Source organism: Haliotis rufescens, unplaced genomic scaffold, assembly GCF_023055435.1.
Source record: "Haliotis rufescens isolate VD_foot unplaced genomic scaffold, xgHalRufe1.0.p SCAF_23, whole genome shotgun sequence".
Classification (NCBI taxonomy): Eukaryota; Metazoa; Mollusca; class Gastropoda; order Lepetellida; family Haliotidae; genus Haliotis; species Haliotis rufescens.
Genome location: NW_025963924.1, coordinates 6,412,220 through 6,425,219, shown reverse-complemented (window position 1 = coordinate 6,425,219; position 13,000 = coordinate 6,412,220). Strand labels below are relative to the sequence as shown.

The 13,000-nt window shown below is 42.7% G+C and overlaps 1 protein-coding gene across 7 annotated transcripts in view; it reads left to right on the top strand.

Moving 5' to 3' along the window:
• LOC124146549 overlaps window positions 1–12,048 on the top strand; it is a 174,586-nt gene extending 162,538 nt beyond the window's left edge. For all 7 annotated transcript variants that reach the window (XM_048401732.1, XM_048401734.1, XM_048401733.1 and 4 more), the window contains 5 exons: window positions 572–666; window positions 3,871–3,951; window positions 5,575–5,781; window positions 6,790–7,141; window positions 8,094–12,048. In XM_048401732.1, coding sequence (XP_048257689.1) covers window positions 572–666; window positions 3,871–3,951; window positions 5,575–5,781; window positions 6,790–7,141; window positions 8,094–8,284 — 926 coding nt within the window. In that variant the 3' untranslated portion in view covers window positions 8,285–12,048. The remainder of the gene's footprint in view (window positions 1–571; window positions 667–3,870; window positions 3,952–5,574; window positions 5,782–6,789; window positions 7,142–8,093) is intronic.
• The last annotated feature ends 952 nt before the right edge of the window (window positions 12,049–13,000 follow it).

The window sequence follows — 13,000 nt, the reverse complement described above, 5'->3', positions numbered from 1 at the left end:
TTTTTTAAACCCTTATTGCCGAGCACCGACAGGGTAACAAGTACCATCTGTTAACGTCTTTTGGTATGACGTGGCCGGGGATCAAACACGGGACCTTCCGCTCTCCAGGCGAACGCTCTACCGCTAGACCACGGAGGCAGTTATTCAGTATCAAATGGTGATCACCATCAAGCCTGATATCATCAGCTGGTTAGTTAATCTACTGGTCGGTTGGTTGTTTAATGTCGCACTCAGCAATATTTCAGCCATATGACGGCGGTCTGTAAATAATTGAGTCTGGACCAGACAATCCAGTGATTGACATCATCCGCATCCATCTACACAGCGCGGATACCAAGTCAGCGAGTCTGACCACCTGATTCCGTTAGTCACCTCTTACAGTTAATCTATTGAAACTGACAGTATGACAATATATGTTAGCCACAAAATTATTGTTTATTTGTGTATGGCATACACATTACATCATGGTAAATCTTGGAATTTAGAGGAATTACTGCATCAATATGTACAACCTTAACTGATTTTACCTGACTAAAGATGTGAGACTGTATTACTACCGACGCTGTTGCAGGTCACGTGGGAGCAGAGACGTTGTGGACAACGTTGAGAGGGGAATCAGAGTCCAAACTCCTCAAAGAAGATGGAAGATTCCCTCATGACTTGAAGGTAATACTGTTGTTCATCACATACACACTGGCTGTACACTGTTGTACACATGACCTGAAGGTAATACTGTTGTTCATCACATACACACTGTCTGTACAACGTTGTACACATGACCTGAAGGTAATACTGTTGTTCATCACATACACACTGTCTGTACAACGTTGTACACATGACCTGAAGGTAATATAACAAATTCCTTCAGGTCATGTTTGCAATGTGAAATTCAAACTCACTCTTTGGTAGATGCCATCACACACATCATAAATTCAATAATAAAAACCAACATATATAATTGATGCAGTAATTCCGAGATTAAAGTAAACTGTCCATACAGTAACTTTGTTTAACACTGCACTCAGCAATATTCCCGCTATATGACGGCGGTCTGTACAAAAATAGTTTGAACCAAACAGTCCAGTGATTGACATCATGAGCATTGATCCATGCAATTGGGATACGATGACATGCATCAACCAAGTCAGCAAGCCTGACCACCCGATACCGTTAGTCGCCTCTTACGACAAGCAGTCACTTTTTTACTGCAAGCATGGGTTGCTGAAGACCTATTCTACCCCGGATCCACAGTCACTACTGAAAATGGTCCCAAGGGCTAAGTTCCGTCAGGTAGACTACAGTTGTGGCGCAGATTAATATAGGTGGTACACCTCAGCTCACAAACTTTACTTGTTAAGCATTGCAGCATTGCAGCTGGAGTTCACAAGCTGAATGAATGGCTTATAGGTCATAACCTCTCAAAATGTGCCAAACACTGAGAATACAGTGTTCAGCGCTTGTGTTTATATATTTTTTCTGTTCAACAAACTATTTATGCCCATCTTCAGCATGAATAAACTTGACAAACAGTTGTGCATGCAATGTGTGAAGTGTTGGTGGTGGGCGAGCTCATTGAGGTAACAGCGGCCAACAGAGGCTGCCTTCTACCCAGGCCGACCTCAGTTCTCAGAGCTGCGTTGGACAACAGCCGCAGGCGATAATGGAATATTTTTTCAATGAACTTCTAACAAGCCAGTACAGGAATTTCACGAAGCACCACGTAAAGTCAATAAACAGTGGTGTTATTAACATGTGGTATGATGTTCTAAAATATTTACTCATAAGCAACAAAAACACTACACATCAATAACGAAGCACATATTTCTAAAGATGAACTTGTCAGCGAATATTCAAGCTTATCCTAAGGAAGTAGTGCTGTGAATAGCATTATGAATCTCCCCAAACCATGGCCTCCTTGAGAAATCTTGTCAGTTTGCATTTCTGCTACAATGATCAATACTTGTCAGTCAATGTCAGATGTTAAACGATTATTATTGGTTTTTGGAAACCATTCCATCTATGGATGATGATGATGATGATGATGAAGAAATGGTGGTGATTGACTGACCCAGTTTTCCCCCCCTTGAGAACTCTCCATCTTTAGGATGTCGCCTCCAGCATTGTCTTTTCCGGCAGCTCGGTCATTGACCTCACCAGATTTGGGGCTCGTGAATGAAGAAAGATTTTATTTCAGTTCAAATCAAAGAAATTTGGGGGCCCTTTTATTGAAAAGAATTGGCAATCCAAAAAGTATTTAATCTGTGGAGTGGAGTGATTCCTGTTAGAAGAATTACAGAACTAATCAATTCTGGCAAAACAGATTTTGTGAACAGGCTAACACAAATACCGGAGAACGAATCGCCTTGTCGTCCATTTTTCTGAGTGAAGTTCAACAAGCCTGGTATGGGGAATACTAGATGCACACTGCTTATTCCACATCAAACAAGGTCTATATCAACCAGGTCTCAGTGTAGTACGACAAGCCTGGTATGGGGAATACCAGATGCAGATAGATTAGGAGGTATCATGTGTATGCAATGTGAAATCAGTGTTAAAATTGTGATCATTTCTTAGCGATTAAAACAACATGTTTGTTGGATGTTTCCAATTTCAATGTAGTCTGATAAAAACCATAATTAAATACTTTTTATCCCCATAAATTTGTGATGCCTGAAAATACTTAAGTGTTTCTCGGGCAGTTCTTTATTATTATTTTTCAAAATTTTAGGCTTTGATAATAAGATGTACACACGCAGTGTTTAATTTATCATCAAGACAGTGTCCAGATGACAAACACTGAATAGACAATGAAGGATATGAAATATATTTTTGTAACTTGAAATAATGTTGCCAGTGATGCAGGTTTTAAGGTGATGTGTTGATACCCGAAAACTGTTCCTTCAGCATTAGGTAATCTCTGAGTAATCTGGTGCAGCCAGACTCATAGTTCGAGCAATGCAAGGATTTATCTGGGATTCCAAACCAAGTGCCCTTGCCAGGCAAATAGGGAAAATGTAACTATTTTTGCGAAAATGATATTTAAAAGTTAATATGAATATTATTTTAATGTCGCATTCAATACAGTAATACCTGGTCCTGATACGAGTGAAAGAAGTCACCTCCACACAGCCATATCTGTTTCAACAGTATTGCCATGAATTTTGTTGTTCAAATTTTGAATGTTTACTGACATATGCTGCAGACTTTGGGTGGAATATTGGCCTCTGATCACATGTAGATCAGGTTAGAGAATTGGTCTGTACAACTTGTGCAGGACAAATCCAATGGATCGATGTGGTCAGACTCGGGGACTTGGCTGATTACGTGACATCCCCCATCCGAGAGCATGAATCATTGCTCACAATATTGATCACTGGATTGTCAGGTCCAGTTCTTTTTACAGGCCATCATCATATACCTGGAATATTGCTGAGTGCGGCTTTAAGCAACAAACAAACAATCAATCCCTGTACTGATCCACACTGGTGTCGTGTATCGGACATTGTCAGCCCAGTAACACATTATGACTACCGGACCCAGATATCAAGCATTGGGTATCTCGGAACAGTGGCTGCATAGTTTTAATAAGTTTAATGGATGGGCAGGTGGACCTTGGATGACTGTTCCTTCTGACAAACCCTCCATCACGCATCAGTTTTGTTCAGTCTTCATACTTTCTGTACTGCATTGTGTAGCTTTGATGTTCCTGACAACATCATAGTGCCTTTCATTTTGCCAACAGACCTAAACTTAAATCATAAAGTATTCTCAGTAAGCCAGTGGTGTAATATTATTATAATCCACAAAGACAACATAATTCTCCTGAGCTTGTATGACACGTTCACTAATGTGTATGTTTTGTGTGTGCAGGATGCGTACAGTGCCTTTGTGCGGGAGTCACTCACCCTGGGTCGACAGCCAGTAACTCGGAACTACACAGCCACAGATGATGTATGTTTGCCTGTCACTCTCGTCTGACCCCCACGACCCTCCTGACTCCAACTACAACCCCCTCAAACACTAACTACAATACCCTACCCTAACTACCACACCCACCACACCCAGAAAAATACGGAACAACTAAATGCCCTTAACTGTGTCTACCTATCTTCCCCTCAATTCCAAACAAATACACCCCACCCCACCCCAAACCTAACACCACCACTAGAACAACACACACACATCCACAAAACCCAACTACTAACTTCCTCCCCCACAAAAAAAACAGTCTTAATTAATCTCATATCAAATCAAGTACTTTACAAATCATGAATAAGCTTCAAGCTAGAATGGAATATCTTGATGCAAAGCTCTTAAAAAAATCACTTCCTGCTTTAAAAACACATTTGGACATAGTACTAGTAGGGCAGATAATGGTGTGGTGGCTTGCCCAGTGAACGTAGCATGTGAACATTCAGAAGACACAATCTATTTCACACCTGGGTACTTGAGGTTAAGCAAGTTCTTTCAATATATCCACCAGCGTGGTATAAAGTAACCTCTAGCCAGACCCACTGAAAACAAGACAGATGGCCCAGTGTTGTCTGGATCTGCAGCTTGGTGTGCAGAGTTGTGTCCCTTAGCTGTCAAGATTAAAAGCTCCTTTCCAGCATGAGACACCATTACGCTCCCGGTATCATCACTGCCACAAGTGTGCCAGAGGCCATTACAAGAATCTTGAAAATTGTACTACTTCCCAAATGAATTTGCATTTGCAGTCTTGAATTAATCTGATTAAAGAAACAGAATGCTGCCAACTTCCCCTGACATTATCACTATACTATTTACATGATAGTTGAAATGAAAAAGAAATTCAAATTGATGAACAAACAAAACAATTCAGAAGAGGGAAGTGTGTTGTGAAAGTCAACACACCTGTTAGTAAACAAAACAGTCAGACGGTTGTGAGTTTAGCTCCATACATGGTTGGAGGACGCCTAGCTGAACTGAAATTTATTTACACTCAGGCCGCTATCAGAGGTACAAAATTATTTCAACAACATAATACATATATACATATAAGTATAGAATATATACAACGGTAGGGAGCTGTGACTGGTGCCAACAGTATGGAGAGTTCTGTCAAGAGGTGGAGTGGATCTTGACAAGATTCCCCAGTCGTGGGCTCATTTGCCCTGATGATCCCTCCTACAACAGCACCACATTTCCATGTAAATTTGTGTCTGCTGCTTTCAAATATGTCCCCGCTACCCAAATCTTAAAGTAAAATATGTTCCCTGTAGACCTTGACACTGAGCTGGTTACAATGTAGAACCTTGCTGACTTTGTACATGGACAAGGTTCAAAATTAATATAACTCTAGTTCAAAATCAGTACTATTCACCATTCAGGAACAATTCCACATTTACTTGTGCACTACCACTTTTACAGTTAGATTGATGGAACTCTGTAGCAGATGACTTTACAGACTGGTGAAGGTTTCTAATTCTGTATAGATTACTGCACATGCTAGTTTTTACTTGATTATTTACCGGCTGACATGATATGGCTGGAATATTCTCCTTCAGCATTCACAGACCTGTCATTATTGTGTTGCCTTTCGTCCCGATTCAGGTGCCGGACATGAAGAAGTTGCTTGACCAGAAACTGCTGTACAACATACGCAAGTACCGCCACAAGACTGGCATCATGTACCGGTCCTCCCAGGCCAACAACGACCGCACCAACATCCTCCTCTTCAACAACCCACTCCCAGACATCACCGACGGGGACAAGGACAACATCGCCAGATACATGCCGTCTTGGGTGGAGAATATGTCAGTAAGTGGACTAAACAGGTCGGTCGGTGGGTGCTCCAGGGTAGAACTGGTCCCAACAACCCACGTCTGTCCTACAAGACTACATGGATCGGTGGTCAGGCTCAGTGACTTGGTTCCTTAGTCCCAACAACCCACGTCTGTCCTACAAGACGACTAAATGGGTCGGTGGTCAGGCTCAGTGACTTGGTTCCTTAGTCCCAACAACCCACGTCTGTCCTACAGGACGACTAAATGGATCGGTGGTCAGGTTCAGTGACAGTTCATTGTGTCATCATGTCAAACCATTTTAAACGTTGTGATATCAATCACTGGTTCAGAGGCTGCCGGCTTACAAGTAATGTATTTTACTCACTTTTGTTTAGGATGCTGAGATATTTCATACTGTTGCCAAGCAACTTTTGCACATTTTAATGTTTGTTTAAATTTAAAATGTATCAGTTCCATGGTAGGATGGAAACATTTGCAGGCAGTCAGTTACACTTAGTGTCCACCTTGAAACTTACCACACTCTCCTTATGAAATGTTTAGAAGTGCATGTCAATGAGTTTGATTTTAGTAATACTCTAGCAATATCACGGCGGGGGACACCAGAAATGGGCTTCACACATTGTACCCATGTCGGGAATTAAACCCTGGTTTTCGTCATGATGAGCGAACGCTTTAACCACTGGGCTACCTGACCACCCCCAGAAGTACATATGAACTTTCAGTAATTTAGTAATATAACCTGAAAATATTGTTAGATTCTATGATTTCAGTTATCAAGGGCTGTTTCTTTATAGCAGATGCAAGCATCAGGACCGTTACCGACTGTGGTAGAACTGAATTTGAAAACAAATGAGACGAGCATAAAAAATGAAATTCTACTGACATCAGAATACTTTTAACTTGAGACAATAGGCTAGTGCTGATTGCTATCCTTGGTAGATGTTTATAGTTAGATGATGCAGTGATCAGTTCTGTAATGGAGGTTTACAGTGGAAACAACTTAAATGTGTCTTAATTCCAGGATACATCGGAACCAGAGTATGTGAAATGGTTGACAAGCAGAACCCAGAGGATGCTAGTAGATGACACCTCCGACACAAGCCTCCATCTCACAGCAGATGAAAAGGAGCATGACACATTCCCCGCCCCAGCAGACACCATCCTGCCACCACCCAGACAGACGGCCAGAGACAAGTTCAAGCTGCAGTTCCTCACTGAGAAGGAAACTGAGGTCCCTGGGGAGTTCGCACGGAAGTTCCGTGAGCAGAGAGAACGGAAGGACCTGCCAACTGCTCACAGCCGCATGCCATCCGTCAAAGCTCAGTCCAGCTTGGGTTTCATGGAGTCTCGGTTGTCGGATCCTGAGGAGAGAGGTACACATGTCCTCCTTTTGCTTTCATTATTAGCTGGCGAACAATTCATGTGTCATCTTCTGTCACACCACTCGTAGGGCCCATGTACCTAGGTCTGGTCTCCATAGGGGTGATTCAGAGGCAGATTAGATCCCCAGTTTCCTGAGAAACACAGTCTCCTAAATTTGTTTCTGGAGTAAGGTCTCCAGAACCTGTTCCCCCTGATTAGGTTCCCAGTACCCAGATCTGGTCTCCACAGGGGTGATTCCAAGGCAGGCGAGGTCCCCAGAACCTGTTCCCCCTGATTAGGTTCCCAGTACCCAGATCTGGTCTCCACAGGGGTGATTCCAAGGCAGGCGAGGTCCCCAGAACCTGTTCCCCCTGATTAGGTTCCCAGTACCCAGATCTGGTCTCCACAGGGGTGATTCCAAGGCAGGCGAGGTCCCCAGAACCTGTTCCCCCCGATTAGGTTCCCAGTACCCAGATCTGGTCTCCACAGGGGTGATTCCAAGGCAGGCGAGGTCCCCAGAACCTGTTCCCCCTGATTAGGTTCCCAGTACCCAGATCTGGTCTCCACAGGGGGGATTCCAAGGCAGGTGAGGTCTCCAGAGCCCTGCAGCCAGTGTTCGAAAAAAATATTACCAGGCTGCTATCAGAACCACAGACTTTAGAGGCTGCAGGCCCTGACAAAACCCTCCTGGCCCTCACTAAAAAAACTGCAGTGTATTGTGATAAATAAATTGTCACGCAAATTTAGGGCACGCCATAAAGACCCATACTAATTTGAAGTACAGGCCCGGCACGAAATCAACCTGCCACGGGCCTACAGGCAGGCGTTTATTTCGAACACTGCCTACACCACTTCACCCTTTCCTCCCACATCAAGCTGACATGCCGTGATATATATAACTAACATACTGTTCAGAGCCATGTTAAACACACCTCATTGTACAACTGGTGTGTTTTCTTCCAGGATCTGCCCGGGGGCTACAGAGGTCTACAACTGATACATCTAAACTGGACATGATTCGTCGCTTCACGTCGGACTGGCAGCCGCTCAGCATGACTGCACTGGTGGAGTATAAACAACAAGTGGCCACCGAGGGAGATGGCGACTTTCAACATGGACGCATGAAGATGTGGCCAGTCGTCATGTCATCCTAATCAATGGACGCATGGGACTGTAATGGTCACTACACATATAAACGCAACTTGACAACTTGACATTGTTAAAATATTAGCTTATGTAATACTGTATTCAACAAAGTATTATCCCAGTATTATATTTCTACTTTTGCATATAATGTAAACAAGTGTTAGTAATTTTATGCTTATATCCAGCCATATGTTCAAGCCATTCCTTAACTTGTTCAATACTTTGTTGCTAAATGTTCTTTACGGTAGGTTGGAAAATATTTTCTTCATTACTCGTGATTTGAAGCAAAGTTTTTCAACAGATTTTAATTGTAGTATAATTCATTTATATTGACAGAGGCAGTAAATGGGGGAATGTTTTTATTACACATATTACTTCTTTCTTGTTGGCAGAATTTAAACGCTGCTTTTCATTTAATGGAATTTTTTCACATTTCAATTTTTTGGAGTCGACAGATTCATAAGCCATGTTTGTAGACAAAAGTCTGACCTACATATTCCTATTATGTATGTTGAGTATATTATGTATGAGCCACAACAACAGTTTGTAGAGACGCTAAGCTGCAGTGTAGCCAGTGAGAGTTGAGGCAAGGAAACGACCACAGATGTTCACAGAGATGCCAAGCCAAATTGGAGGCAGTTAGGAATATTGGGGCTAGTTGGGGTCTAAATTAGTAATTTATCAAGTAAAAAAAGTAATAATTGTTAGCTTGATTGACAGTTTGATGTTGATAAAAACAAATCATCATTTTCATTGTATTTTATCCTCCAAACTCCAAATCGGAAAACATTAGCATCACAAGCTAAAACAAGTGAACATTAATTGCTTGTGTGTGAGTGCCTGAGGTCAGGAACTGACCTGAATTAGTGGGGATGTTTGGTTTCTGATTCTGCCTCAATAATGGTTGGCATCTCAGTATGCAGGAGTTTCTTTAACCCCAGTGAGCTTTAAAGTTGCATGTTTTGTCCTATTGAGTAAAAACTTTCACAGGAAGAGTAGAATATTTTTCTTTGATTACATGAATATTTATGCTTATTTGTTATCAAGCTTTCTTGCTAACCATCTGAAATATGCCATTCCAGTTTATGCCATGTTAGCTTTACAAATACTTAAGGGTTTAATGCTTGCAAACTCAGTATAGTATATGGTAACATTGTAAGAGGTATGTCTTGTTTTCAAGGACATGACTTCCCTGTTTATGAAGCAGGGAGAATTGTTGATTGAGGGGAAGTAACTCTTTCCTTCAATTCAAAGGTCGTCCAGGTGTTCCTGCTTTTTAATACCAACAATAGCAACCATATTTCTGACAAATATGATTTATGTCCTGGAAGTTATTTTGATTTAATTACAGAATCATTACATTTTTAATGTTTGTTGCCCATGGCAAGCACATTAGGTCATTTATTATAGGGGTGTCCGAGGGTTTTGAGGACCTATTGTACTGAAAATAATTACCCTCCTGTAATATTTGTCATTTGTATGACCATTTCCGAAAATACAAAATGCAAAACCACTTCATATTTGATTTGGAAATGTCCTTTTTTTTCATGACCTCCCCAAATGTGCATTTTTATTACGACTCTCCCTTCCCTTCCCTTCCCACCCACCCACCCACCCACCCACCCCAATAACAAATGACTGATCCCTTAGGTAGTTTTTTCTTCTCTTACAATCTTAATTATCTCAGTTGTTTGATAATGTAACAGATGAAGAATATGGTTTAAATGTGCGTTTCTTGGAACTGCCAGAGCCTAACCTCCCTTTAATGATACATATAATACAGGATTTATGAGATATTTATAAAAAAATTCAATCAAGATCATCTTCCAAGTAATATTTACAAAAGTGCCTCAGAAAAAAACTCCTCCTTTAACTGGTACAGGCTTTACTGAGTATTCAATAACTTCTAATGACCCTTTGAAAACAGCGACAGTTTTGGACACCCAGTTGTACCCATGTTGTCTTCCTGAACATGTCACAGATTTAGAGGTTTGTCCCTGAAACCACCAACCTGCACGCACACACCAGCCCGACCTGCACACACACACCAGCCCGACCTGCACGCACACACCAGCCCGACCTGCACGCACACACCAGCCCGACCTGCACGCACACACCAGCCCGACCTGCACGCGCACACACCAGCCCGACCTGCACGCGCACACACCAGCCCGACCTGCAAGCGCACACACCAGCCCGACCTGCACGCACACACCAGCCCGACCTGCACGCACACACCAGCCCGACCTGCACGCACACACCAGCCCGACCTGCACGCACACACCAGCCCGACCTGCACGCACACACCAGCCCGACCTCCACGCACACACCAGCCCGACCTCCACGCACACACCAGCCCGACCTGCACGCACACACCAGCCCGACCTGCACGCACACACCAGCCCGACCTGCACGCACACACCAGCCCGACCTGCACGCACACACCAGCCCGACCTGCACGCACACACCAGCCCGACCTGCACGCACACACCAGCCCGACCTCCACGCACACACCAGCCAGACCTGCACGCACACACCAGCCCGACCTGCACGCACACACCAGCCCGACCTGCACGCACACACCAGCCCGACCTCCACGCACACACCAAACCGACCTGCACGCACACACCAAACCGACCTGCACGCACACACCAAACCGACCTGCACGCACACACCAGCCCGTGTCACTGTAGGAGTAGCCAACACACGAAGGAGTGCAGAGCAAATACCCCCGTGTGGAGAAGATGGATTTTGCAGATCAGGCATTTTCTTTTGTTGTAAACCAATTTTTGAATGTGTTACATTTTGTTCCCAAGGCATGTAAAAGCTGCATAGAAATCAGCACTAATTTTAACCAAACTGTAAACTTTGGGTGTTTTGAAAAGTAGAAAATTCTTATTTGTAGATCACACCAGAATCCAGAAATCTCATGTGGGCTCAGGGTTCCGTACTCATGGATAAAAAAAAATCCACTCATGTCATCCTCCTGCTGTGAAATATATCCATCAACATTGTAGCCCTTACTCCATCTGGCATCATATTTGTGACCCCGACTATATGAGGAAACAGAATTAGAACATGACGTACATGGATAATACTTAGATATGCATTTGCAATTATTTATTCAGCACCAATAGCAACTTGTATTACAATAATTGTATTAGTGTTTAGATTTTATCATGGTTGTTACAGTGTTGTTCATCTGCATACATGATCTATTTGTTATTGTACTTGCTTTGAACTGAAAAGCTTCCTGTGATATTTGAAATCTATTTAATATTTTATAGAAAGATTATCTTACCATGCCAAAGATTTGTTCATCAAGAGTTGTCCCCCTTTCCAATGGAAATAACCACACACGTTTAAATAAAAATTGGACCATCTTTTGTTCCCAATTCCATTTAATAAATTTATCCATTTAGAAGGTACTTAAAAGACATAATATTTGATGTAATTATGTCTTGTGTGCACCTCCCATGCATTTGGGTGAATGGTTTTGAATTTTGAAAGAAAATCAAGTTTGTAAGAATTACTAAAACAATGTCCATATTGATTCACTGTCAAACTTCTTTTGGAGGTGCATACAGAGTGAAAATAATGTATCGGTTTAGTTTTTATGAGAATTCCTCCGTCCAGTCTTCGAGGCAGGCAGGCAGCGCCCCGCCCGGTATACTGATGTCTGGTGCTAGACACGGCACCCGGCACCACATGTGTACAACACTTCGCACTTGTTATCAGCACTGGTTGATGGGCAATAAAGATGTACAACTCATGGAGTGTCGTGATTATTGCAAGTTAGTCTAGGACAGGCATCTCAGTTGACATGTGTAGTGGGAACTACTGGTAATGATCGAGTCTTGGTGACCAAATCTTGTGAATATTGATTGTACTGTCTACAGATGCATGAAGTCCAATGGACACCGTTCACTCATTCTCACTCCCACAAAACAGGCACTTAAAGCTCTCGATGTCAAGTGGAGACCATTCACACTTACACACCACCTCACTAAATCACCCCCACCCACACACACCACCTCACTAAATCACCCCCACCCACACACACACCTCACTAAATCACCCCCACCCACACACCACCTCACTAAATCACCCCCCACACACACACACCACCTCACTAAATCACCCACACACACACACACCACCTCACTAAATCACCCACACACACCACCTCACTAAATCACCCACACACACACACACCACCTCACTAAATCAGCAACAAAGGAAAATGAGTTCAGGTCAATTCTGGAGTACCCTGATGTTTTATTGCTGGACTATTTTCTGGACTATTGCTAAGATCGGCAAAACAGCAAACTCATGGACTTATTCATGTCTTGATTCACTTCTTCATACATCATCCACCCACCATATTGAGTAGCTATAGTGTTTAAAATAGTTTGTTATGACAAAGACCCAGATCTATTTTCTACCTAAATACATGTCCAGCTCATTTCTGGTGTCCCCGAATTTTGATGTACTACTAGCAGGTGTGCTCAAAAGGGCAGTTTCATAAAGCATCACACAAAAGACATGTAATGAGCTCAGCAATAAATGGGTAGGACAAGGACTGGACAGTTCATAGAAAGTATACTGTGTTTTGTTTGTTTGTTGTTTAACGCCGCTCTCAGCAATATTCCAGCTATATGATGGCGGTCTGTAAATAATCGAGTCTGGACCAGACAATCCAGTGATTGACATCATGAGCATCG